This window comes from Myodes glareolus, chromosome 12 (assembly GCF_982192425.1).
Source record: "Myodes glareolus chromosome 12, mMyoGla1.1, whole genome shotgun sequence".
Lineage (NCBI taxonomy): Eukaryota > Metazoa > Chordata > Mammalia > Rodentia > Cricetidae > Myodes > Myodes glareolus.
This window is the reverse complement of record NC_142037.1, coordinates 40,146,582-40,173,990: the sequence shown is the minus strand read 5'-3', so window position 1 is coordinate 40,173,990 and position 27,409 is coordinate 40,146,582. Positions and strand designations below refer to the sequence as shown.

Genomic DNA, 27,409 nt, shown 5'->3' with positions numbered 1-27,409 from the left:
CTCAGCAGTCAAGAGCACTGGCTGCTTTTCCAGAGGACCAGGGTTCAATTTCTGTCACTCACATAAGGGCTCACAAGTGTCTGCAACTCCAGTTCTGGGGAGCCTATGCCCTATGCCTGGTGCTCTTCTGGCACCAGGCATGCAAGTATTATATAGATAAACATGCAAGCAAAGACTTACACACATAAAATAAAATAAAATAAAAACTTAAAAAAAAAGACAAAGAAGTTGTTGCGATGGCCGAAGAGTAAGTAATGTGGTTGGTGCTCTGTGATGAATTCCTGTGTAAGGGGAGAGGAAAGAAAAGACTGTTTCAATTGCTTTCTGGATTTCACCCCATGGCTCATCTCTCAGTTGTATTGGGAATTTCAAAATTTTGTCTGTTTTTTCTTTTTCCACATTTCCTACTTTGAATATTAACATTGCTGAGACTTCCTCTCTTGTATCAAACCATGTGTTCTTTGAAGGAACACGATAAGAGGGGAAAAAATGAAGAAAGAGTGTGCCTCATCTCTTGGGATCTTAATGTGAGCATGCATAAAACACACATGGTTAGCCTCTCCGTTTTTTTTTTAAAGCTAGATAATAATGTTATTATTTATTACATTTTAAATCTCTTTCATGGGGGGGGTAATGTGTGCCACGGCATGTGTGCAGTGGCCAGAGGGCAACTTATAACACCCAGTTATCTCCTTTCGCCTTGTAGTCCCTGAGAATCGAACTTAGTTCCTCAGGCTTGTTGGCAAGTTGCCTTTACCCCATGGACCACTTTGAGAGCCCAAAATACTAATGTCTCAGATTACTGCGATGAACCTTTTTGACCCAAAGCAACCTGGGGAGGAAAGGATTTATTTGGCTTACAGGCTACAGTCCATCCCTGAATGAAGTTAGGTCTGTAGGTCAAGGCAGGAGCTGATGCAGAGGCCATGGAGGGATGCTATTTCTGGCTTGGTTCCCATGAATTGCTCAGCCTGCTCTCTTATAGAACCTAGGACCACCAGCCCAGGTGTGGTACCACCCACAGTGGGCTGGGCTGGGCCCTCTCCCGGCAAACATCAATCAAGAAAAATGGCCCATGGAACTGGCCCACACACCAGTCTCTTGGTGCACAGTCCCTCACTTGAGGGTTCCTCTTCCCAGGTGACTGGTTGGTGTCAAGCTGACAAAAACTAGCCAGCATAAGTAGTTACTTCTGATGACCTCCTGCAGAAGCCAGTCTGGATATGAATGTGTAAATATGAAATGATGGTGAGAGCGAGTCTTTTTAAGAAACCAAGAAGCTAGAGTTATGTTATTCAAATAGTCTTTAAATCCTGCTTGACTCAAAGATGGAGGAACTGTATCTCTCGGGGACTTCTAGGCTTGGGAGCGATTCGGGCGGAATGTGTCATCATAGCTCTTACCTGAGAGTTTTACTTGTTGTTTTCGAAATAGTAGGTGACTGCCGTAGCTGTGTACTCGCAAATACGTAACCTTGTCTAGACAGCGCTGTGGGCACCCTCTGTGTCGCTGAGTAATGTCATAACCCCTGTGCCGTCCGTTGTCTGCGTGACAACGTCCTGACCCAGACGGGCCCCGCTCCAGCTGGATGCAAACTAGTAACTGGAAGAACTGAGGAGGCCATATTTGGGCAATAGCTTTAACAATTGGATGGGGGGGGGTCACCTACTTTTAATAAATTTTAAATATTCATTTATACGTATCTATGTGTGGGACAGCTTGGGGGAGTCCATTCTCTCCTTTCACCACGTGAGTCCTCGGGATTGAATTTAGGCTCTCGGGTGTGATGGGTGAGCCCTTTCAGTCCTAAGTCTGTCTCCTTCCTAAGCAACTAAAACGGTTTTTTCTTTTTTCCTGTGGTGTTTGGCACTTGCTCTCTCTCTCTCTCTCTCTCTCTCTCTCTCTCTCTCTCTCTCTTTCATTAACCTAGAAAGAAAGACTTTTTAAATAAAGTAATGCAAAAATGTCTTCCCAGATCTCATGCTTCTGTACTTAAAATGAAGCCCTAATGCTGTTGTGTTTCTGTGAAGGTGGGGATCAAAGCAGGGCATGGACATGGAAGGCTTATGCTCCACCATGGAGCTCCAGCTCCGTTCTTGCTATATTTAGAATTCCTCCCTCTCTTAGCAAATTACATGCAGGAATTACTAATTTTGTACATTCTAAAAATCAAAAAAAGATCCCATATAAAGATACTTGGAATTTATGGGAATGTTCAAAGTTGGTTCCGTCCCCTGAGAATCATGTACATTTTAGCAGTGTAAACAGCCATAAATATTTGAGAATTGTCTTGGTGATGATGAAGATGATGATTATGGTAACGGGGCAGGGGCATGTTTTAACTGTGTAGCCAGGTTCTTGGCTGGCATCCTTTCTCCCTCACGCTATTTCAACTTTCCGATGGCTGCTTTGTGCCAAGATCCGCATGTCTTCTCCAGAGGCGGAATTGATTCACACATGAAAACATCTTCACCATAGGCTCCGGTTAAAAACATGAAACTAGTTTCCACATTCTCTTAGATGTTAGAAATGTAGTATTTGTGGAAAATACTGTTTTATTGCTGTTTATGTAGCCTGGTTTGAAGCATCTAGCTTCTTTTAATCTTTGCCTCTTGCTGTTCGCAACCAAAGGTTAGGTTAGTTTAGTGTGTGTGCCCCCTGCCTTCCTGCTAGAAAATGCCTTTGTCCAAGAAATGTGGCCAGGAACAATAAAAGTGATTCAGCAAGCCTGTTGCTGTATAGCAACAAGCACTGGGAACCGGAAGCGCACAGAGAAGCCTAAAATCTATTTTAAAGGACCAGAAAGGTGTTACTGTTCCAGAAGAAGCTAGAAGATCCCGGAGCAGCAGAGGGCTTGGCTGCCGTGAGTGTTAGGAATCTTAGAATGGAGAGCGTGGGGGCTCATCTTGGAGAAGTTCAGGGCTGTAGGCGTCAAAACCCAAACTTCTTCACTGGGACTGCTTCCAGGACAAGGGGGAGCAGGTTTCCTATTCTCTGAGGAAACAGGACAGCTGGGCCTGGGTTGCTCCTCAGAAGCCCTCTCTTCCCAGCTTGGGTTTGGAGCTGTTGCCCGTGAAGGGGGTTGTCTGTGGCATGAAATGTTATCACACTGTAAAAGGAATGCATTCTGGTTGCCTCCTGCTTCCGTGGTACCCTTTCTGGCTGCTAAACAATGTGGAGAAAGAGCCAACTTCCTGATGCTCATATAACCAGTAGCTCCACATTCTTCTTGAACTCGTTCTCAGAAACGATCTTTAAGCCTCAGAATACCCACTCTCTTGTTTTGGGAACCCCGGGTCGGGGCAACTTTACAAAGCACAGTTGTTTCATTTTTTTGTTGCGAAACGAAAATTAATTTTCGTTGTTCTCTTGCCTTGCACTGACCCTTTCTGAAGAAGCTATCTGTGGGAAAACAGTAGGTCTTTGCTCTAGAAAATGGGAAAATTGATACCATTTTTTTTCTGAACTTGGAGTTTTTTTTAAAAATTAATACAAACTTAATCTCCATCTTTTTATGAAGCTCTGTTCAAAAGGAAAATGAGTGTGTGTATGTGTGTGTGTGTGTGTGTATACATGCATATGTGCACTCATGTGGCCGTGTGTGTGTGTATGTATACATGCATATGTGCACTCATGTGGCCGTGTGTGTGCACATGCATGTGTGTATGTTTGTATTTGTGCGGGGGCATGCAATGTACTCTGTGTATCTGTGTGTGTATGCATGCATATGTGTACCTGTGAATGTGTGTGTATGCATGTGTGTGTGTGTGTCTGTGTGCATGTAGCTAGTCTATGATAGTCACATATCTAATGAAATCTCAGATACATAGTGAGCCAACTGGAATTTGATAGTATAAATCTTAAAAAAAGTAAACATTTTCCATGGAGTGGTAGAATTGAAAGAGGCCATTGGGATGTCCAGGCTGCACAGCATGGTTGTCTACATGTGGCTGGAGTCTTGGTTTTTCTAAGCCCTGCCATTTGTTGCTATGGACAGACATATAGTCAGAAAGCCCTAAACTTTTGGATGTGTTTTTAAATTGCTCTGTGTTAGTGTGTGTAGGTTTCTGTCTCTTTGTTTTGTGCTGGCATGTTACCAAGCACAAGTAAGTTAATAATGGGATATTTCTTACCAAATTCCATTCCTTTTAGCATAGCCCAGGCTTGGCAAGACTTCTGCGGAGAATTTTTCCATTATACACACCTGATCACAGATGTTTTCACTCCCTGTTTGTATTGGGAGGAAAAAAAAGCCGGTGACACAAAAGTGACATTGTGCTCCCAGCAGAGCTCAGCCTGGGTTTGTGGACTTTGTTTTCAGTTCTGGTTCTGATCTTTACAGCCACGTTAAGGTCTTCGTGCCCCAGAGTAGCTCTCTGGAAATGAGGCGAACACTTGCTCTGAGTTCACTGCAGAAATCCCTTTCCACTTACAGTCGTTCCCAGTGGTCCCAAATGATCAAGTTCTAAATTGCATTTATTTTCCCAACTAGACCAATAAAAGCACCTTAAAATGTTGTCGTTTCATCATTAAGCCACTCACTACATTGGCTGTATATCATATAGGAGATGAGAGAAAAAGCGCGTGCGCACACACACACACACACACACACACACACACAGAGAGAGAGAGAGAGAGAGAGAGAGAATATTCTGGATCTGGGGAATGATTGTCCTTGTCATCACCAGCACCATGTAGCTGTGACATCACTAAACAAGTCTTTGTGCAGCAAGTGTGAGGCAGGAGTGTGCTCTCCCCCCCCCCCCCCCCCGGGTCACACTGGGAGTGACGGGGGGGTGGTGGTGCTGCTTTGGCGAGCATAGGCTGCTGAGCACTTTGCCCCTGTTATCTTGCTGAGCGCCCTCTCCACTGCATTCCGTGCTCTAGAACTATTTCATGAACCTAAAGTAGTTCGGGCATTTTTCAGGGAGCAGCCTAAGTCTGGAAACAAGAGAAAAGACGCTTTATCTTTGAAATGCTGCTATAGTTCCCCCTTTAGCCTGCAAATTGTAAGCTTGTGCATTTGCTTCTCATTTTTTTTCTTTCCAGAAGATTTTCTTTTTTTATTTTTTTGAGACAAGGTCCCACTATGTAGTCATAGCTGACCTGGAACTTGAGGCCAGTGAGACTTCAAATTTACCCAGATCTGCCTGCCTCTGCCTCCTGAATGCTGGGATTAAAGGCATACATGACCATGCCCAGTCCCCATGATTATTTTTAGTTAAAGATGATGGGTGTGTGTGTGTGTGTGTGTGTGTGTGTGTGTGTGTGTGAGAGAGAGAGAGAGAGAGAGAGAGAGAGAGAGAGAAGAGAAAGAGAGAGAGAGATCCTTCCAATTTTTGTTTATATTATCTGTTGATCTTTTATCTTCTATTTCACTCATTTCTAGTCTGATCTATCATTTCCTTCATTCTGTTTTGCCTACAGGTGGTTTAATTTCCTAAGCCTATGCTTTGGCTAAACCTGTAGTTCTCCTTGTTGCGGGGTATATGATAACACCATGAACCCCGAGTATGCATTTGTGTTCATTAAATACAATCAACCAGGAAGTGGAACTAGCAATTAGTTGGTAGAAAGTAATCATAGAGAGTCGGAGGGAGTCTGGAAGACTGATAGAGAGGTGCTCAGGAAGTAGTAGGAGGGACTTTGAGTGTGGCACTATTTTTTGGTTTGTCAGAAAGGAGGGAAGCTCTTTTTGGAGATATTGGTGAAAAGGGAAGGTCAGCTAGTTGCGCCTCAACCTCTCTGAGTTAGTAGGTCTTCACCCCAGCCTCTTACTCCCGAGTCTTATTGAAAAATAGAGCGATAGAGATTTAATTAAAAGCTCTAGTTGATGGCAGTGGCAGGAGGCACCTCTGGTGGTGTCTGCTGGAGAAGTACTGCAGAGCCACGGTTATTGACGGAAACAGCAGGAGATACAACTATAGCTACTGTGCTGGAGGTAAAGCAACACGTCCTACCTCAGTGCTCCCGGGTTGGGTTATAGTCTCGTCCCACTGTAAGAGCCTTCAAGGCGTGGGTGCCCATAGCTTTGGGTGGATGCGTATTTTTATGTGTATATTTTAGTTTCTGGTACTAAACAAACTATAAAGACAATGAACATAAAATGATTGTGACTTAGTTATTGGTGCTTCAGTACAGATCGGGAAGCTCTGTAAATTTGGGTCACTGGTGTGGGAAGTATGTCCTGAACAAAACATGTGCCTGAAGAAACCAAAACGCTGTTCATGCCATGAACCAGAAAGCAAAGAAACACACAGAAGGGGGCTCTCTTCCAGAACGCCCCAAGTGACCTTAGAATACAGCAAAAGGCTCCACCTACCTTCTCAAGACCAATAGCTCTTCCTTTCCCAAGATCACCATCCCAGGTGCCCAAGCCTTTAACGTGTGAGCTTGGGGGGGGGGGCGGGGGAGTCAGTTGTCTAAACCATAATATGCACTGATTTTATGATTTTATCATCACTCTTAAATCTTTTCTACTTTCTAGCATTACTCTGACCAACAAGCTTTACGTTTCTATGTTCTTGCTTTAGGTTACCTTTTAAAATTAATTTGAATTTGTTTCGCGGTTTCAGGGAGTGTTTCCAGTTTGTAGATTCTTTAGATGGGTCAAGATTTGCTTTCTAGCCTGTGCAGTTAATTCTATGACTAATCCTTCTGTGCTTGCTGGGAAAAAATAATATACACATGTAAAGTCAGTTGTGGGTGACTTTAATTGAAGTTTACATATCTTCCACTGTAACACATTGTGTGTGTGTGTGTGTGTGTGTGTGTGTGTGTGTGTGTGTGTGTGTAGCTGGTGTGCTATTGAGCCTTTCATTGCTGTGTTTAACTGAGCAGGACACCACAAGGGTGGAAAGCATCCTCTTTTGACTCAGAGTTCCCTTGCTGGGGAGGGAGTTGGCAGAGCAGGGCTGCTCTCTTCACAGCAGCCAGGAAGCAGCTGGAGGGGATGCCAGTGCTCTTGGACTTCCTCCTCCTGCTCTTCTTCCCTCTGTGTCCCCGGCCTGTCAGCTGGTGCCTTCTACCTTCAGGGCACTCATTCAGATTTCTGTCAGCCGTGAAAGAGTTGTACCGTGGTGAGCTCATTGTGCGGGGCTATAAATGGGGACAGTATTTCCTGGAGGGTGTGCATGTTTTTCCCTTTGGGAGCAAGTATCCCCAGGACTGTGAAGACCCTGTTGCCTGAAGGTAGGTGGTGGGAAAGAACCAAAGAGTGACCTGTGTGCTCTGAGGGGAGTCAGTTAGCCTTCTTCCTTAGACCAGTATTTGAATAAGAGTCCTACAAGGAGTTGACATAGAACAGTTTTGAGTGCAGTCCCTTGTGTAGGTGGTGACTATGATGAGACAGCTGTGACCTCAGCCAGAATGTGCCCTGGAAAACAGCCTAACTTCAATGGGGTGGCCACTGAGTGTCTGACAGCAGCGCTGACATCTGCAGCCCTTGTGTAGAATCTGTAGAGCTTGCCAGGCATCCTTTATCACCGTTCTATGTAAAGGCAGTTTCTCCGCTTTATTTCTTGGGAGTCATTAAGCTTTTATGCTTAGATCTTCAGAAACCCCATAGGAAGGCTCTGCAGCCTTGCTACTTACTACTGTAGCAGTGTTTACTATTGTAGAGAACTCACGATCACAGTTGAAATAGGATGTGGCTGATTGTGGCCCAGATGATGTTGCCTGGTCTGTTAGGGATGAAGCTCAAGGGCTCCTTATGCCTTTCACAGTTTCTGAGAGCTTAACACTGATTCATGAGTGGAAAAAGAACTCAGGTAGGTGTCAGAAATAATGGAATTCTCTTAGGTAATGGTGCAGCGCCATTTTCCTTCCGTGGCCTCCATCACGCTTTCCTGTTGACTTTCCTGTCTCTTTCTGTTTCTTCTCCGTTCCCGCATCTAGCTGCCCTTTCTTTTCCTGCACTTATTTAAAGCCCGAGTTTCCCAAAGTTTTGCTCCTTACAGCTTCTTCAAGACCTGTCTCGCAAATCCCAGGTTTATTCTCCATCTGTTTGGCTCCTTTGAACACCTTCCTCACTTCCTCCTTTGCCTGCCATTAAGGTCCTCTTGAATGTCCCATTATGCCTCAAAATCCAGCAGAAGATAAATTAAGTGTCGAGGTTTGACTATGTTTGAGTACTTGGTCCCCTGTTCCTGAGGCTGTTTGGGAAGGATTAGGAGATACGGACTTGCTGGAGGAAGCGTGTCACTGGGGGCGGGCTTTGAGGTTTTAAAAGCCACAGGCAATTCCTGGTTAGCTCTCTCTGCTTCCTATTTGAGGTTGGAGATGTGAATTCTCAGCTGCAGTTCCAGCTGCCTGCTGCCTGCTGCCTGCTACTTCCTCTCTGAACATCACGGACCATTAAACCTCTGGAACCATCAGCCAGAGAAATCCTTTCTGTATGTTGCTTTCGTTGTGGTGTTTTACCACAACCATAGAAACGTAACCAAGACTGTGCCATTCTGTGTGTCTCGGCTTCTTTCTCACTCCCGTTTATGCGTTTACTCTTCCCCATCACCTCTACCTGAGGTCTCAGGATTAGTTTGACCCCTTTCCTACGTGCCTTTTCGCACTAATCATTAGTGACCAGTGCAGCATTTTATTGCCTCCTACCGGACAATCTGTGCCTTTTGCCTGCTGTTTTCCTGGATTTTCTTATTCCAGAATGAGTGTATGGAGGGATGACCTGCAAGCTTTGGTAATCTTGTTGCTGAGAAGGCTGTTGGATATCAAGAGCTTGCTGTCCTCTCCCTACTCACTCCCCAGGAGCACACACTCCCTATAAGCATGTGCAAACATATAACCACAACCCAATGTTCTTGGTTCTGAAAATGCTTGATAGAGTAACCATTTTTGGGGATATTGTTATTGAGTTCTGTTCGAAAATCCTCTTGATTTTTAACCATTTGTTTCCATTTTAAAGGAAGATTTCAAGCAGTAGTTTTTACAGTGAATTCCATCCTCTTTGAATTTAAGAACTCCTAGACATAAGGAGAAAAATTATGTGGGGTGGAGACGTTATCTAATCAAAGTGGACATTGCTTAGCAGTGGTTGCTATCCAGCTGGGGTGTAACAATATGGAATATTTTAAGCAGTGAGTTATTTATACTCAAGAGGAGACTGATGGCGTGTTATTGTGGGAAACCAGTGCAGTTGTGGTACCCAAATATGGTGCAGGCATGCACAGCTGAACGGCTCTGCAGCAGCTACTGCAGAACTGGGCTGAATTCTGAGGAGTGGCTTTCAGGGTTCATTCTGGAGGTCTGGCTTTGATATAGTTCTCCTTTCAAACCAAATCGTTAACCTTCTTAAAACATGCCTTTTACATGCATGGGCATGAAAATTAATGGGCATAGTTTTTAAGAACACAGTTCAAGTTTTAATTGAAATGACCATTGTGTGGTTCTAGTTTTAAGGCATTTTAAGTTTGCAAATGAGGGTCAGATTCAGGCTGTAGTTAGCACAGTTGCTTTGAAAGTGAGGTTTAAACTTGGACTTCCAGACTGGACATGTGCATTTAACTTTAATTAAATCCTGACTTTGGGCTGAGGTTAGTGCACGAAAATAGCACTCGTGAGACCCTGGGTTGAAGTCCCCACGCTAGTAAGGAAATAAACTTTCAGATTGAAGAAATTATGTAATGTATTACCTTTGTTCTTCAATTAAGCATAAAGATAGTCTCTATTTGATTTTCACTTTATAGCATAGGAGAAAAGTGCATCAAAAATATCACGAGGTAACTCAAAGGCAGGCTTGTGTAGTTAATTGTGGAGACACATTCCAGGGAATGAAAGGCGTGGGGCTGGGGGTGTTGTGATGAATGGGGAAGTCTTCATTCATTAAAGGAAGCGAGGGTGAGACCCTTGACCCTGGGGGCTTTTCCGGAAGGAGGAAGCAGGAAAAGGAAGTGGTTCTCTGTGGATGTTGTTCACTGCCTTGTGTGTATGAAAACTAGCAGGTGTCGTATGTAAAACAGAAGATGTCGTATGTGACACAGAGGACAAGTCATGCTGCTTTTAGTGGGAGGCGAACAAATTTCACACCAAAGAATAAAAATAGAATCAGGTGAGGAAACTTCCTGGCTTAAGTAACTGCTGCTTTCTGCAGGTCAGATGCCCAGAGCAGCAGACAGTAACAATTGAGCCCCGCACAGGCGATACTAGTTGAGCATAAGTAGAGATTCTTATGCCTTCTCTCTGCTGAGAGCGGTTGAGGTTGAGCCTGGTGTGGCCACACTGAAACCAGCCCTGCGGCTGTTAAGGCCTCAGGTGTTTTCTTATCAGTTTTGTGAAGGTTAATGATTTCACAGAGGCTGTTTCCTCGGCTGTCTGGAAACCTAGAAATACGTCCCAGGATTCCTGTTTTGTTTGAGAAAGGCTGCTGGAGTCAGGGAAGATTGTGGAGAAGAGCTTGCTGTGGAAGCTCTAGTCCTGACTGCCTGCACGAAACACGGGACTTGACTGGGCTAGAACCCAGTTTGTCTCTCCTCAGCAGGTCTTTAAATGATTATGTTTATTTTTGCCTGGCTCAAGTCTTTTAGGTCTCCAGTCATGTCACCCCTGCCCTGCTTCTGATGTCTTGCTAGTCAGTTCTTAAAAGCTGCTGGAATGTTAGCAGTTCAGGACAATAAACCGAACTAGCTAAGCACATACCTGCTCTTTTGTTGACTTTCCTTTGCAAACCGTATGAGTAGTTGGATATGAATGGCTGCCTTAAATACGGATTTATTGTTTGTCCGGCACTTTTGCGTCTAGAATCTCATGCTAGGTAGCTCTTTTAAAAATGGTTTTTTGATTGATTTATTTATTTGTGTGTTAAGATGTGCATGTGTGTGCACGTGTGTCCATGTGTGTCCAGTGTCCATGTGTGGAGGTTTGAAGGCAACTTTCTGCAGTCACTTTTCTCTTTTGCTAGTGGGTGCTGGGGTGCAAGTACAAACAGTCAGTGTTGGTGATGAGCTTCTTTACCTGCTGAGCTGTCTTACCAGGTAGATCTTACTAGTGCATTTTTTTTATACAACCAAACCAGAGAGGCTAAATAGAGCTATCTAAAGCTGTAGAGAAGAATGTTTTGGCAAAAGTGGGGTTTGAATTCCTGTCTTTTGGTTCTAGAATTGGTGAGCATTCTACCCAGTAGTACAAAGGTCATCGTAGATCAATCTGTGGTAAACATTTATTTATTTACCCCTTCATTTATTTTGGCTTTCAGAGACAAGGTTTCTGTGTGTGACTTCGGCTGTCCTGGAACTCACTCTGTAGCCCCAGCTGGCCTTGAACTCACAGAAATCCACCTGTCTTCACCTCCCCAGGACTAGGACTAAAGGCCTGTATCACTACTGCCTGGTGATAAGCATTTTTTTCTGTAAATTATTTCTGAGTCAGTTCTGTATCTTTATTAAGTGAAGACACATAACGCACACATCTATATCCTGTAGAATGAGGGGAAATAATATTATTCCCCTATAGTGAAATGACTTAAAGGATATTACACATCTGTGGTTTTGCTTATTTAAAAAAACCCCTAAAATATTCAACAAAAAGTAATTAATTTAGCCACTCAAAATGGACACTGATAAGTCCTTTAGTCAAAATACATATAACTAATGCTCTCTGAAAATAACCCATCAAAAACGTCTCGGCCTGTGAATCCCTTAATTTAGGAACAAAGGGCAGGGTGCAGGTGTTTGAAAACTCTTCCTGGGGATTTAGGCAGCAAACAAGCAGAGCCAGAGATGGTCCTGAGCTGTGTTACTTGGTTTTGTGATGGCAAATGCTTGAGGAGTTCCTCAGCTGAGAAAGACAGAAGTGAGATCAAAGGGCCTGGTGAGAGCCACGTCTCAGTCCCTCTCCTGTCTCCTTGTCCTTGTCTTCCCAGGCAGGGCAGGGACAGGGGCAGGAGGAGGTAGCCATGGCTCTCCAGAAGCCAGGACAGGAATCTCCGGCCACCACAGTTGAACCTGCCTTTCTGTATCAGTCCAACGAGTCACTTTCACTACAGACCAACTCTTTTCGTAAAATGTGACCGAAATAAGCAACAATAAATAAAATTAGCTGTTAGATAGGCCTCACTGAGTAGAGTTGAGAATAAATATTGGCCTTATCAGGTACCGTGTGAGCTTATTCTTAAACATTCTTTCCACGAAGGATCTGTTTATAGCCTGGAGGCTATATAGGAAGCAAGTGGGGAATGGGGGAGGGGATGGGGCCCTTGGGGCTTGCCTGGGAAAAATAGCTGGTGGCCTCAGGAAGCTAAGGCTGCTGACATCTATGGTGGATGAGGGACTAGAGGAGACAGTTACGCTTCCCCTCTGTCAATAGTTCTCCTGGGGGCCATGGGTCTTCCTTGCCCATGTATGTTGCCTTCGACTGTCATGAAGCTGCACATACCTTGTAACACAATACGCGAACCGATGCTGAAGGAACAGGTGGGTGGCATGGGAGGTACACGCCCCTGCCTGTGGCATGCTTTTACCATGACTAAATCCTTAACCCCGTGAATCTGAGGCATAAGCAGCTTTGAGTGAAGAAAGCATTCAGTCCCAGCGAAGAGGCCATGGGTGCTTTTATAAACTTAGATTTTTTTTTTAAAGCCTGTGTGTCTGTGTGGATGTCTTCGGTCAGAAAAAGGGTAATCCTGAAGTTGGAGTTAAAGGTGGTTGTGAGCCACCTGGTATGGGTGCTTGCGGCCAAATTCAGGTCCTCTGGAAGAGCAACAGGTGCTTGAAATGACTGAGTCATCTCTCCAGTGTCCAGAGGCTTAGCCTGTGTTCCGTCTGAAGCTAGCAGTGGCTCTCGACTCCCAGGAGGATGAGCCCTCAGAGCAGAACCTTCTTAGCCTGGTGTATGGTGCTGTGGTAATGACCCTGTTGCTTGTGGCGCTGGCCTGGTTAAGTGGTGAGACCTGTAACAGTCCTGGAAAGATTTCAGTGTGGATCAGGATATAGAAACTTCTGGAAATATTCATCTCCTTCCTAACCCCATACTCCTCTCTTCAGCAGGAGGTTGAGATATACTTCCATGCTAAGAGAATTGACTTGTTACCTTTCTTTTGGGCCAGTCCTCACTTGGTGAAATAGGATGTTTCTAAACTGTTCTGCTTGTTTACAGTTTTGGTTGTGAGCTTAGCCTTTTTTAACGGCTGAGCCCTCTCTCCAGCCCCTGTTCTGCTCTTTGAGACCAGGTCTCACTCTGTTACCCCGGTGCCCCCTCCTAAGTGTCGGATTATGGGTGTGTGCCACCGTGCCCAGTTGACACATTTATAAATATTGCACAATCACAAATTATGTTGTGAATTATTTACTCGTCATCTTTTAATAACCTAGTTCTCCTTATAGAGGTGATGGCTACAGCACCCTTCTCAGAGCTCAAGAAAAGCCCGCAGAGCCCCAAGGGGACCCCCTTAACCGGTCCTTTGTAGGTGGGAGAGGGCTGTGGGAGGACTGAGAGAAGGCTGGTGGCCCACTCCCTCTACTGTTAGAGCCTGGAAGAGTGTCATAGTCTGTTTTTCTATCAGGCCAGAGGCCCCCCTCCCCCCTTCTCTCTCCTGCTGGACCTTTATGGGAAAATGCCTCTGCCCACTTGTGGAAATAGCTTTCTTGCAGATCTAGGAAATGGGAGAAATGGCTGATGTGCTCTTTCTCGCCCTGATAGTTAGCTAGGCAGCTGCTGCCTGCAGTAGGAGTCATACTGAGGTGTTGGTTAAGGGAGGGCCTCGATTAGAGTATCTCAGGGAGTTTTCATATATATAGAAGCACCCATGCAAGGAATGTCTAATCCAGTTTACTTTGTTATAGGATGTTTCTTTTCTGATTATCAAAGCCCTTGTAGGAATTTCAGAAAATATTTCACACTGTGCAATGGAAAAATAAAAACCACTTTTTAGATACCCCTAAATGATTGTTAATGATATTTTGATAGGTTAGAAATCTTTCTTATTGTGACTTCCAGATGTTTTAGCCTGCAAATATGCGTACACGGGGCATGGCACTGAAATGTTACGCATGTGTGCATAGACACATGGAAGTTTTTAATAGTCGCAGCCACACGCCATTGGCTTCATCTGCAGAATAATGGGGAAAGAAAATCAGAGAAATTGTAACCCATCTGTCTCTGTGGTTGGTGGCAGGACAGAGCACTCTGGGGGAGGAAGCTGAGCTAAAGGACTGACAGGGACATGTGGAGGGGCAACAGGTTTCTTTAATTGACCTTTTCTCTGAGTTAGAAAACTAAACACCAGCAGTAGGAAGTTCAGAGACTTCTGTGTGAGCTCTTCGTGCAGAGAGGAGCAAAACCCCCATCAGACTTTGTCGGCTACTCTGGGAAGCTGAAGCCCTCTGGGTTCCAAGCATCCAGAAGGCTACCTTTTGCCTTTTCCTCAGCCCCCTTGCAGGTACTCAAGCTGACTGCAGTTGTAGCCGTTCTTGTTTTAACAGTGTTCAGCTGAGTCAAGCATCGGAACTCCACCCACTGACTTACAGGTTGCAGCAATTCTCTCCTGGCCAACAGGGACTCGCCTTTGAGAAGCCACACCCACGCACACGAATATGCCTTACTTTTCACCCCCAACACCTCTCTTCCTCTTCATGCTTAAAACGAATGTCGAAACATCTCTGGTGCTGGAGAGATGGCTCAGCGCTGTGCTTCCAGATGATCCAGGGTCAGTCTCCAGCACCTACATGGTGGTTTACAGTCTTCCAGTACTAGGGGATCTGATGTTTTCTCCGGGCACCTGCACTCATGCAGTACATGTTCTCGGGCAAAACATTCGTAGACATCTAAAAAAGAAATCTAGCAGCAAATTCAAAATGTGCTTTTAAAAAAATGACCAAGCAGAGCCTGGTCCTGTCTGACTGAATTTCCTGTACATGTCAGGGGAGGACAGTGACGTCACTCATACAATGGTCTGTCCAAGTAACAAAGCAATCGAGAAAATCAGCTTTTAAAGGTGAAAGGTTTGCGTTGTCTTTCTTTTAGAAGTTCCAGTCTAGTCCATAGTCACCATTACTTTTGTGCTTGTTGCGAGGCAAGAGCAGTGTGTTGTTCTTAGGAGGTGGTGTGCTTTGTTTGTTTGTTTTGAGACTGGGTTTCTCTGTGTAGTCCTGGCTATCCTGGAACTCACTACTTAGATCAGACTGACCTCGAAATCACAGCGATCTGCTTGCCTTTGCCTCCTGAGTGCTGGGATTAAAGGTGTGCACCACCACCGCCTAGCTGGTGGTGTGCTTTTAAGAGGCATCCTGTAGCTCTGGACCTTTGGGTACTCTCTGAGCTGTAGCAGCACCTGCTCCCCTTGGGTTTGGGGAAAGGTTGTCCTTCAGTCTCCTTCCGTCCTGTTCAAGGAGCCCGTGGTACTCTACTGTGCAGGAGGGGGTACTCGCCTCCTGCCAAGGCCCGTGTGTGTGTGTGTGTGTGTGTGTGTGTGTGTGTGTGTGTGTGTAATGCATGCCCAGGACTTGGGGAGAGTTGTGACCTGCAGAATGGTGATTTGATATGCGTACCAATGAAGTGATTGTGTCTGGTGCCTAGCATCTTCCCATCCTTGAGCAGTGCTCATCTGTTCATGGAAACCTTCCAGTCCGTCACTGATCCTGAAACATGTGACAGTTGTTGGACATTTGACTCAGCTGACTTTGCTTCAGGACCCCAGAGCTCATTTTTTTTCTGTCAGATTGCATTTTTTTCAGAATTGCAAATTTTTTAAAGAAAATTATGGTAATTATAAAAAAATTGAAAATAGTTTTTTTTTACACAATATGTTTTGACTACAGTCTTCCCTCCCTCAGCTGTTTCCAGATCCTCCCTACCTTCCCACACCTAAATCCATACCCTTTCTTGTTCTTTCTCTTTAGAAAACCAATAGGCAAAAAAAATTGAATAAATAAAATAAAACTAGCCTGAAATATCAAAAAAGAAAACAAATAGGCTTCTAAAAAAAATAAAAAATAAAAAATAAGATAAAAACAAATGCACAGGCCAAACAAACAAACAAACAAACACACACACACACATGCACACACTCAAGCCGAAGAAAAAGCACAAGAAACACATGTAGACACAGAAACACATACATTCACATATATAGACTGCCTTAAAAATCCCAATCTGGAAACTATAATATATGAGCAAAATACCTGTAAGGTTAAAAAAAAAATGCTCAGACTAAGCATTATGAGACCAAAAAAGAAAAAAAAAAAAAGGACTTCCAGAAACATTCTTTGGGATATTTTGTGTTGGCCATCTACTGCTGCGCATGGGACCTTCCTTAAAAGCGGTTTGTGCAGCCATTGAGACTCCATTGGAGAATGTTAATTTTTCTGTTGCAAGTAGATATCAATTGGAGATAGTTTCTGGGTTGGGGTGGGGGCTTGTCTCTACTTCCCCGTTACTACTGGGACCCCATCTGGCTTAGACGTGTCCAAACCCTGTGCATGCTGCCATGGTCTCAGAAGTCCTCTGTGTGTCGGGCCTGTTGTGTCTCCACAACCCGTTTCCTTGGTATCTTCCACCCCCTCTGGCTCTTACAATCCTTCTGCCCCCTCTTCCGTGGGGTTCCCTGAGCCCTGACCGGAAGGATTTGATGTTGACTTCCCATTCAGGACAGAGTGTTCCAAAGTCTCTTACTCTCTGCACAGTTTCCAGTTGTGGGTCTCTGGCTTTGTTCCCATCTGCTGCAAGAAGAAGCCTCTGTGCCGATGACTGAGCAAGGCACTGATCTCTGAGTATAGGAGCTGTTTTATTGCTTCACTCCTTTAGCAGAACAATAGCATTTGGTTTTCCCCCAGGTCTATCAGGTTGTTGGCCACTGGAGCAGTGTCATGCCTGTGTTCCCTCTCTGAGTGGGCCTTAAATCCAGTCAGGTAGGGGTTGGTTACACCCCTAACTTTGTACTTCTGCTGTACTAGTGTATCTTACCCGCAGGTCACCACTGGATACTGAAGGTTTTATAGCTGGGTTGATTTTGACTTTGCTCTTTTGGTAGCGTGCAGAGTATTGCTCTCCAGTATCATAGCACTAGGCAATAGGGATGAAGGCGCTAGGCAGGCACCAGCTCGGCTTCTCCGTGTTCAGTGAGTCGTGTCGGTGTTATCTCCAGCAACTGACCTTACTCTCAGTAGCCTTGGTAATAGCCTGGCTTGGGTATGGGTTTCCACAGGGCTCCTATGTCCAGTAACTCAAATGAGATGTAACTGTCCTCTTCCTGACACTGAAAGTTTCCCCTGGTGGCTTGAGATATTTTGTTGTAGCTTTGTCTCCTGGTCATTTGGTGGTTCCATTTAGATTTTTTTTTTCACATTAGTGTATATTTTAAGAAGCTTCTACTGCAGTAGGTTTTTATATGACCCCTCAGATGGTCCTGAGAGTTAGCTGTTGCCCCTCCCACATTCCGTCCCTTATTCCACTTTCCTTTTTCCTCCCTGTTTAATGCTCCTGTTCCATCCCCACCCCCAGCCAATACATATTATTTCCCTTTCCTAGGGAGCTTTCTCCATAGCCCCTTAACTCTATACCTAACCACTGTGGTTATACAGACTGTATTCTGCTTATCGAAGACCTAATAGCTAACATCCACATCGATGCAAACACATACCATGTTTGTTCTTTTGGGGTTGGGATACTTCATTCAGAATGATTCTTACTAGCTTGATCCATTTACCTGCGGATTTTCTGATTTTATTTTTATTTTTAAACATCTGAGTAATAGTCTATTGTGTAAATGTACCACGTTTTCATCATTCCTTCCTCTGTTGAGGGACATCTAGGTAGTTTCCACTTTCTGGCTATTATGAATGGAGCAGCAGTGAACATGGTTGAGCAAGTGTCATTGTGGTAGGATGAAGCATCCTTTGAGAATATGCCCAAGAGTGGTCTAGTTGGTTCTTGAGATAGATCAATTCCCGTCCTCCTGAGGAAGTGCCATACTGCTTTCCCTAGTGGCTTGCCAAGTATGCAGTTCCACCAGCAGAGGGTGAGCAGTCCCCTTACTCTCTATATCCTTGCCAGCATGACCTGTCATTTGTTTGATTAATCTTGGCCATTCTGGTTGGTGTAAGATTAAATCTCAATGTAGTTGCCAAATTGCATTTTGATATTTGTTATTCAATCTTGTCTCTCCACTCCTCCATTCTTTTTTAGTGTGTTTTTTTCCCTTGTGCACTTAATAATTTGAGTGATTTCAGAGACAGAAATGTTAGAGTTTTTACATTTATAAAACATCTTCTCATGTTCACAGCTGGGCATGGTACCTCTGGCTGTGAGGCAGAGGCAGAAGATCTTATGCTTAAAGCCAGCTTAGATTGTGGAGGGATGCCAGGTCCCCTAGGGTTACATAGAGAGCCCCTTTCTCAAATAACCCAGAGAAAAATGCATTTGCCAACCAAAGAGAACCCACTCACAGGCAGCATCACGAAGTGGCCTTTCTGTTTACATGTGTTCTTGTTGTATTGTCTTTACAGCCGCAATCAGCTGTCTGCCCTGCCCGCCTGCCTGTGTGGTCTGCCTCTCAAAGTCTTAATCGCAAGTAACAACAAGCTGGGATCACTGCCTGAAGAGATAGGTCAGCTCAAACAGTTAATGGAGTTGGTATGTTATTGATTTCTAAGACGCTCTTCTTTGCTAACTGATCATTACCGTTAAAGGTCTTCCAAAAAACTTGGTCATAGATGGGCAGGGAGAAGGCTCTAACCATCCTTTCCCATCACTATAACAAATACCTGAGTTTGGGAATTTTATAAAGCAAGTTGTTTAGATCGCAGTGTTGGAGGCTGAAAGTTCACAATCAAGCTGGCCGTATCTGTTTGACCTCTGCTGATCAATTTCCTCATCTACAGCTGATGGCATCATGGTGGGAGCAAATGAGCAAGGGAGAGAGAGCATGTGACTAGACAGGGAGCCAAGCGGAGGGAGGGACCAGTTTGATGCCTTTATAATGGTCCACTGTCATTGGCCCTTACTGGGATCCCACAAGCTCTGTGATCACCCTGTGTAAGGAAGTGCTCTGATCACCTCCCGCTAGGCTCCCTCCTTAAAGGATCCCCTACCTCCTACCAGCACCAGACTGAAGACTTAAGATTCCAGTGTGTGAGACCCTGGGACCAACATGGAAACTACAGCAGGCGCCTATCCTTTGGAGGCAGTGTGTGATGAAGTCATTAAATGAGGAGACATTGTAGTGACAGCCATGCAGTGCTGGGTTATGGGTCCTGAAATCCTGTGGGTTTCACCTGAATTTTTACAGGCTTTGCAGTTTTGAAGTTGGCAGGTTGTGGCATCATAGCGACATAATTTTTGCAGATCGCATTTACATCCAAAAAAAGTATGGTCAAGTCAGAAAAAAAAATCTCTGCTATCTAAGATAGGAAGCCATACTTAATGATGTCAAAGAGCAGAAATAGCTGTGATTCTGTATGGAGTTTGGCATATGTGGAACAGTGCTGTCTCCAATCCTGGACATAAGCTGTGGGCCCATGATGCTGCGAGCTGATAATGGCCAGGGTGTCCCTTCATCACAGGTCCTGTCCCACACCTTAGTACTGTCACAGACCCACAAATTACAGAATGTCAGAGCCCCGGCAGATTGTAGAAACAGTGTCGTCCAGGCTCTTGACCTCCTGATCAAAAGATGACACATGATATATGGACATTCACCACTCGTGGTAATTTGAGCTGAAACACCCTCATCACTGGTCCAGACCAGCAGACATCCAAAGCAAGCAAGCAAACAAACAAACAAACAAAAATGTGGTTTATATGTAGCAGTGGCCATGTTTAAACAGTTAAAAGAAACAAGAGAAAGTCCTTTCTGTGATATTATATTTAACTCTAGAGAGGCAATTATGACCCCTGTATGTATGACAGGAAGCTATTGAAATCTGTCTGTCTGTACCCTTCTGTTTGTACTGAGCCCTACCTACGAAGTCCAGTGTGCATCTTTTAGGGGTCAGTTGCCACACATAGGATCTGCTGCACACTGGGTACTCATTGCTACCAAGGCTGGGCCACCACTTCCCTGTGTCAGCTCTGTGGCCTTACTGTGTTATGTTCTGTTGTCCCTGGGTCTGTGCACGTGTGCTTTTAGTAAAAAGCATTTTCGAGGGGATGCAGTCAGTTGGCTCAGTGGGTAAAGGAACTTGTCACCAAGCCTGATAATTTGAGTTCAAATTCCTTGTATCTGCATGGTGGAAGGAGAGAATCAGCTCCCACAGTTGTCCTCTGACCTCCACATGTGCACTATGGCATTAAAAAAAAACCACAACATTTATTTATGAAGTAGGTGAAATTTACTAACGATTTTACTTAACCATGAAGAGGTGATGTGGCCTGCCTTGGTTAAGGTCATACACTACAAATAGCTTATTTTTTCTTTCATTCTCATTTATCTTTGATTTAGTTTTATTTATTTATATATCTATTTAGCTTAAAATAGTAATGTTGCTATAGCTAACCACGTCATGTCAGGTTATTTTTAGTTATCAATTGAAAAGGAGTTCCCTGGAGAGCTAGATGTCATATTTGAACAGGAGGCTTTTGTTTTTGTAGTTACAGATTACCAATTTGTTTAAAAAAAAAAGGAAAGTTGGGCCCTCCCTGAGCACTCAGAAAACTCACCATTTAAGGCTTGAGTGCCAAGGAAACCGCTCAACCCCTGGACTCTCGGCATTGTTTGCTGGCTATTTTGGAAAGGCTGTTTCCAAACACTTTCACATCAAAGTGTTTGGAGTAGAATCATGCCCACTTCTCTTAAGTGTGGGTGAACATTTCAGAGTTAGTGTGCACTTTAGAAACAGAGACCACACACATCAGCCTGCAGAAGGAACACAGTGGTTCCTTCTTCTGTTTGCAAGGAGGTCAAGCTGCAAAATGTCATCTTAGCCTTTCCATCACATCACAGAACCCGGGAGTCTTAAGACAAACAGTGCCCCATGTCAGTCATTGCCCTGCCCAGCCACCACCCTGCCTAGCCACCACCCTGCAAGCCAACACCCTGCACAGCGAACACCTAGCACAGCCAACACCCTGCACAGCCATCACCTAGCACACCCAACACCCTGCACAGCCAACACCTAGCACAGCCAACACCCTGCACAGCCATCACCTAGCACACCCAACACCCTGCACAGCCAACACCTAGCACAGCCAACACCCTGCACAGCCATCACCTAGCACACCCAACACCCTGCACAGCCAACACCTAGCACAGCCAGTCTCTTGTACTTCTACCTTGATTCAGTCACTGGTGCATTTATGGAATCCTAAATGATCCTTTTAGACTCACTATTGATATCAGTAATCTAGAACATTCAGAACTCCTTGCCTACTCTAAATGGTTTCCTCACCATCTCTTGCAGCAGAGATACTGTATATATGTGAGTGCTGCTTTGTGGGGAAGGGGAAGAGAGAAAACTAACGTTTACTTGGCATCCACTTCTATCAGGCTGTCAACTAGTACATTTATCAGCCTCATTTCATAAAGTCTTAGAACCCAGGAAGGCATGTTTACATGTTACAGTTGAGAGCTGCTTTTGAAGCTGTTTACCTAAGGGGATAGAGGTTTGTGTGTGATTAAAGTCCATGACAGGATTGAGCTCAGTGATACAGCATTTGCTTGGCATGTGTGCCTCTCTAGCTTTGAGTCCCAGAACTACAAAGATAGTGTCTTAGTAGGGTTTCTATTGCTGTCACCAACACCATGACCAAAAAAACTCATGGGGAGGAAAGAGTTTCTTTGGCTTATACTTCAGCATTGCTGTTTCTCACTGACGGAAGTCAGGATAGGAGCTCAGGAAGGGCAGGATCCTAGAGGCAGGAGCTAATGCAGAGGCCATGGAAGGGTGCTGCTTGTTGGTTTATTTGCCATAACTTGCTCAACCTACTTTCTTATAGAACCCAGGACTAACAGCCCAGGGATGGGACCACCTACCATAGGCTGGGCCTTCCTGCAGTGATCACTAAATGAGAAAATGCCTTATAGCTGGATCTCATGGAGGCATTTCCTCAGCTGAGGCTCCTTTCTCTGGTGACACTAGCTTGTGTCAAGTTGACACACAAAACCAGCCAGTACAGGTAGGTATGTAGGTTTTAGGTAGGTAGATAGATGGATGGATGGGGATGTACACACATAACAGATAGATATTGTTGATAGGTGGATGGTAGGTGACATACAGTCTAAAGCCCAAGGCAGCCCCTCCCCACTCACCTAGACTGTAGATGATCAATTACTTTAGAAGGACTGCTTTCTTCTTCTGGAACTCCAGAGTTTAGTTTGCTGTGACATTCTTATGACAGCTGTGACAAGCCATGACTTCAGGTGAGCAGGAGGCATTCTCCTGATGACTGGACAAATGGACATGTTTGAATGTTTCCCTACTATAGAGCCAGATCAGGTTTGGGGGAATCTGTAGACATTTAAACTAAATTCCATTTAACTCATTCAAACATTTCAAACTTATTGAAACAAGGTGTGTGTATGTGCGTGTGTGTATGAGTGTGAATATAGTATGCACATGGCTGTGTGTACACGTGGTAAGATCTGTCTGTTCCTGTGCATGGGGAAGCCGGAGAAGGATGTTGGGTATTCTCTATCACTCTCTGCTGTATTCCCACAACACAGGATCTTCCATAGAAACTAGACCTTGCTGTTTTTCAGCGGGTCCCAGCGGTCCTCTCTCGGCCTTCCACCCCACTGCAGGAGTTGACAGGTACACCGTCACACCTGGCCTTTACATTGGGGGAGATGTGACTCTGGTCCTTCTTCTCCTTCTACTCCTGCTGCGCGTGCTCCTCCCAAGCCACCACTCCAACCCCTCTTGCCTTGTTTTCTGAGCTGGGACCTCTCACTGAACCTGAGCTAGACTGGCCGGCCAGCCAACCTCGGGAATCCTCTGGTCTCTGCCCACCAGGCCTTGGATTACAGGCAGCTGATTCTGTGCCCAGATTTTTTACGTGATTGCTGGAGGTGCAGACTCAATGCTCCTACCAGGGTTTCACTGGCTGAGTCATCTCTGAAGACATGGTTCTTTTTCTGTGCAGTCCGGCTAAATGATGAGGTGGTGTTTGGTGAGCGGCGCTATGTAAATTCCACATTTGGCAGCCATGAAGCATACCAGCAAACATGCTAACGGTTTGAACAAGCATACTAGGAGCTCAGTAAAGTTGGGATCTTTTATGGATGACACATTTGCCAAAGGCTCTGGAGCTCCCCGCTGCTCCTGAGTGCTAAGTGGCTTGCTGGCCGTCTTTGTTTTTTTCTCAGTTCTGTTGTCATCCACTCCCTCACCACGTGAGCATCCTGTAGTCCTTGCAAAAGAGCCCAAGGCCAGATTTGGGAACCTGCTTTTATACGCCTACCAGGTTGGCCACAGTCATCCTGGCTGGAAGATATGTTTCCAGGCCCTATGTAGACACACAGTTTTTTAAATTCTCTTTTCATCAACTGTTTGGTTTTTCTTGGGAATCTGAGCTAAAAAGCGGATGACAGACTTCTGAATAGAGCCCTCCCCCATTATTTTATGCCTAATGTTTCTGCCTCTGAGGTAAGTGTGGGATTGTGTGGCAATGCGCCTGCTGTATCATTTATCCATTAGTGGTCTCTGGAAATGTCTTTGACCTCTCTGGTTCCTGTGGAAACCCAAGAGTTGCTCAGGGCTCTCTTGTGGCTTCCATTTCTGCCTGTTTACTTATCGAGCACAGGACATGAAGCATGCGTTTGTGGTATATGCAGAGAGGTCTGAGGTGAAGTGTCACTTTAGAGAGACAAGGGTGTTAGGAGATCATTTATCATGTCAAAGGTCACTTGGAAGGGTTCAAGTTTAAATTAATATACAATATTTCTTTTCTTTTTCACGTTCTGACTGTAGGCACTGAGGGTTGTTTTATTACTGAAAACTGACATCACTGAGTCCATTATTTCTTGTTTAGTCAGTCAGTGGATTCTCCTGATGCTGAGAGGAAATTAGAATTATTTCACACTCATTTATTTACTTGTTTGTTTGTTTGGTGTGTGCAAGTCAGGAACTTGAGGAAGTGAGCACCCTCCTTCCACCATGTGGTTTCCAGGGGCCAGGGACTGAGCTGACAGAGTCAGCAGGCTTGGCAGTCGGTGCCTTTTACAAACGGATGTTCAGTGCTCGTTGCTCCTTTTTCTTTGAGCGCGCTGAGAGTAAGACACTTGCTGAAAGTCGCTCAGAGAGGCATACAAAAGGCATCTCTGCAGAAGGGTACGGTTCCATGATGGCTGGAGACTGCCGATCATTTGTTTCCCACCAGCTACATTGAAACCTGACTTTCTCATAGACCTTCCTCTGCTGCTCCGTTGACAAGTGTGGTCTAGCATTGTTAGTCTAGTCATTGTTAGACTCTAAAGGAGAGAGTTGGGTTGGGTAGGCCATGAAAAGCTTACATTTGAGTATTAATATTGTTATAATTAGATTCGCTTCTCTATTCGAGGAGAATTAAGTCGGTAAAGATCAGTACCAGTTGCCTACGATCCTTGTGTTGTACAGTTGTGATGTTAGAACATTGAGCGCACAGTGATTTCACTGATCCTCAGCTTAGTTATTCTCTGAGACATAGTAGCTTGGGGCTAATAGAACATTCAGAAGGAATTAATTTGAATATTTTAGTAAGTAAATGAATGCAGAATTTACAGTCTGATAATTTTTACTAATTGCAGTAAGGCAGTGCTATTTATTTTTAATTTATGTTTTTAAGTATTGTCTTTTCAAAATAATCTTTAAAAAGCCCTAGGCCTTATTTAGGCTAAATATGCACTGAAATGTTGTAGAGAATGAGGCCATTCTAGAAATATTGCTTGTGCATTTTCAAAACCGAAACATCCCCAGACATGTAGACTATTATCTCTTTTTCCTCCTCCTCCTTCAGCTAATTAGACATAATTACTCATGGGGTTTATTTTAATGATGATATTCATAACCTCTTTAAAATTTGGTTAGGTTCAGTGGCTCCTGGGGAATAGGACTTGCCCTGTTTTCATCATATTGAATGTACAGTGGTGGACAGCCTGTCTCTCCCTTATGTAATAGATTTGCTTGGGAAGTTTCTGCTTGCTGTTTTATTGGGAGACATAACTAGTAGGAATATAGAATATCATTCACATCGCCGACTTCAAAATCTGCACAGGCTTCTAGCCCCTGTGCTTGCACTTGTCCACAGGCTTCCTGTCTCTTAGGTGGAAAAGTTAGGTGCCTTTGGGGTCCAGCTCTGTTTTATGTGGGTAGGCGGGTGCTGTGTCTACCAGCACATGTTTAAATACAGCCTGCAGGAGTCAGTTTTGCTCCTAAGGTCAAAGCATTAGGGATGTGTGCTAGGAGGAGTCACCTGGCTTCAGGGGTCCAGCATTCTTCCATACTAATTAACTGGGAGCGGTTGACACAGGGCAAGGTATATATAGTTCTCTCTAAGAATGGAGCAAGGCTGCGTTTGATCTCAGGACAGGGCATCCTGTGAGTGTGTCGCCTAAATGTGTAGGTTATCCTTTAGCTTCTCTTCCCACTCATTTTTAAAATCATATTCATTACATCTTTGAATCTTGTGGGAATTGTTGATTTCACAGAGACAGATTTCCACAAACAGTGGAGCTCACTTATAAGATTACAGAAACTTAATTTGTAGTTCGGTAACACACATCCTCCCCATAGATAGAAAATAATCCCTACAGCCCTGCCTCCACCTCTGATCTCAACCTTCCCACACCAGGCCTCGTCTAGAGTCTAGAGTACAGTGATCTGATGTGACTCCTGTCTCAGGCATACCTGGGTTCCATGCTTGTGAGGGCTGTTGTAAACCAGAGTGGAATGGGCCCATTGCGGATTCATAACTTAGTTAAGGCATGGAAAGATCCAGTTCTCACAGGAAGGATTTGTTTTTGGACCCCTTGGCCATGGCCTAATTCTGATTTTACTTTCTTATCTATTTTTGTTTCTGGTTCATTTGTGTTTCTGCTGTACTGGTGGAGGTTTGTTGTTCTTGTTTTGTTAATTTGTTTACAACTCTAGAGGTGTGTGTGTGACTTTTGTGGATCAGGAGAAGGGCAGCATCCTGAAGATGCTGTGACCCTGACCCCTCTCACCCTGCTTCTCCACTCCAAGGACGACAGGAGAGTGCAGTGTGTCACCGACTTTATGCACACCATTTTCATAGACTGGGGCCTCCTACTCTTGTACCAGAGGGGATAATTGTGCCTCTGTAAGGAATTGTCCACTTTGTAGGCGTGTGACTGACGAGGATCACCTGAGGGCTTTGAGACATAGTGGCAAAGCTAGAAAATAGCAATCTCTGACTGACATAGCCCTGGTCGAAAAGAGATCCTGCCTGTAGGGTTGAAGTAGTGAGCAAGGGATTGACTGGTTAGTGATGCTTTAATCTAGTCTGAAGGAAAGTGAACTGGTATTTTGTAACAAGGCCTTGGTGACCTCTAAAGAGAAAGAATGTCTTGCAGGTTCATAAGTAACATGGGCTATTAATGACTAGACCTCATTAGGGTAATTCTCAGCCTGCGTTTGTTTTTGGTTCTGTAATAGCCAGTGGAACCTGCATCGAAATTGAGGGATATGTTAAAACATTCTGGGATCTCAGCTGCAAGGCGGAAGGAGCCACAGTATTATGGGATGTCCACATCAGAGGGTATTGGAAATTTCATCTCTGTCTTATATCTGGCACTCTGCTAGGCACCAGAAATGTGGAGAGAATAGGCCATGGGTACTTTCACTTAGAAACTCCCAGCTTTGCAGGAGGAGGAGGGTAAAGGAACAAGTGAATTACAGGTAGCACTGCCTGTATAGGACCGCAAAGGGGAAGGGGGAAATACCCATCTCTGGGTGTTGTTCAGAGCAGGAGACGATCATGGGAATGTCTCAAAGAGTAAAGTTGAGGCTTGAGTTGAGCCATGACAGATGTGGAGGAGGCCAAGAAGACAATGCCAGATTTTGCATATCAAGCAGAATGAGTCTTGGGGCTGTGAGACAGCGTGGCCTACACCAAATCTCCCAAGTGGTGACTGCATGACTTGAGCGTGGAGTGCAAGAGAGAGCATTCAGAAAACGTCAGGGGAGACTGACAGGCCTCCTCACAAGGGCTGGGCCTTACTAAAGCTTAAGCTGATGAACAACAGAGTGGAATTTGCACTGGGATAGCTCTGAGGGGATGGATGTGAGGGCTGGGGGAGGAACAGAAGCCACCCAGAGAAGGTCACATGCAAGAGCCATTCTGAGTGCGAGCATTGTCAGACTGAAGGGAGGTCTAGAGTTGTAGGAGAAGAAAGCAAAACTGTAGGGAAGATGTGGGGAGGGATAATGAGTTTGTTTAGGGTAAGAAGAGCCACGTCTTTATCTTACGTGGATGAGTTTTATAGAGTAAGAGTAGCCGTGTCTATGTTTTATGTGGACGAGTTTGTATAGGGTAA

General features: G+C 44.7%; 1 protein-coding gene across 8 annotated transcripts in view; it reads left to right on the top strand.

Moving 5' to 3' along the window:
* The window catches only part of Lrch1 (leucine rich repeats and calponin homology domain containing 1), a 185,465-nt gene that overhangs the window by 84,578 nt on the left and 73,478 nt on the right, over positions 1-27,409 (top strand). For all 8 annotated transcript variants that reach the window (XM_087912228.1, XM_087912230.1, XM_087912231.1 and 5 more), the window contains exon 3: positions 18,447-18,573. In XM_087912228.1, coding sequence (XP_087768354.1) covers positions 18,447-18,573 — 127 coding nt within the window. The remainder of the gene's footprint in view (positions 1-18,446; positions 18,574-27,409) is intronic.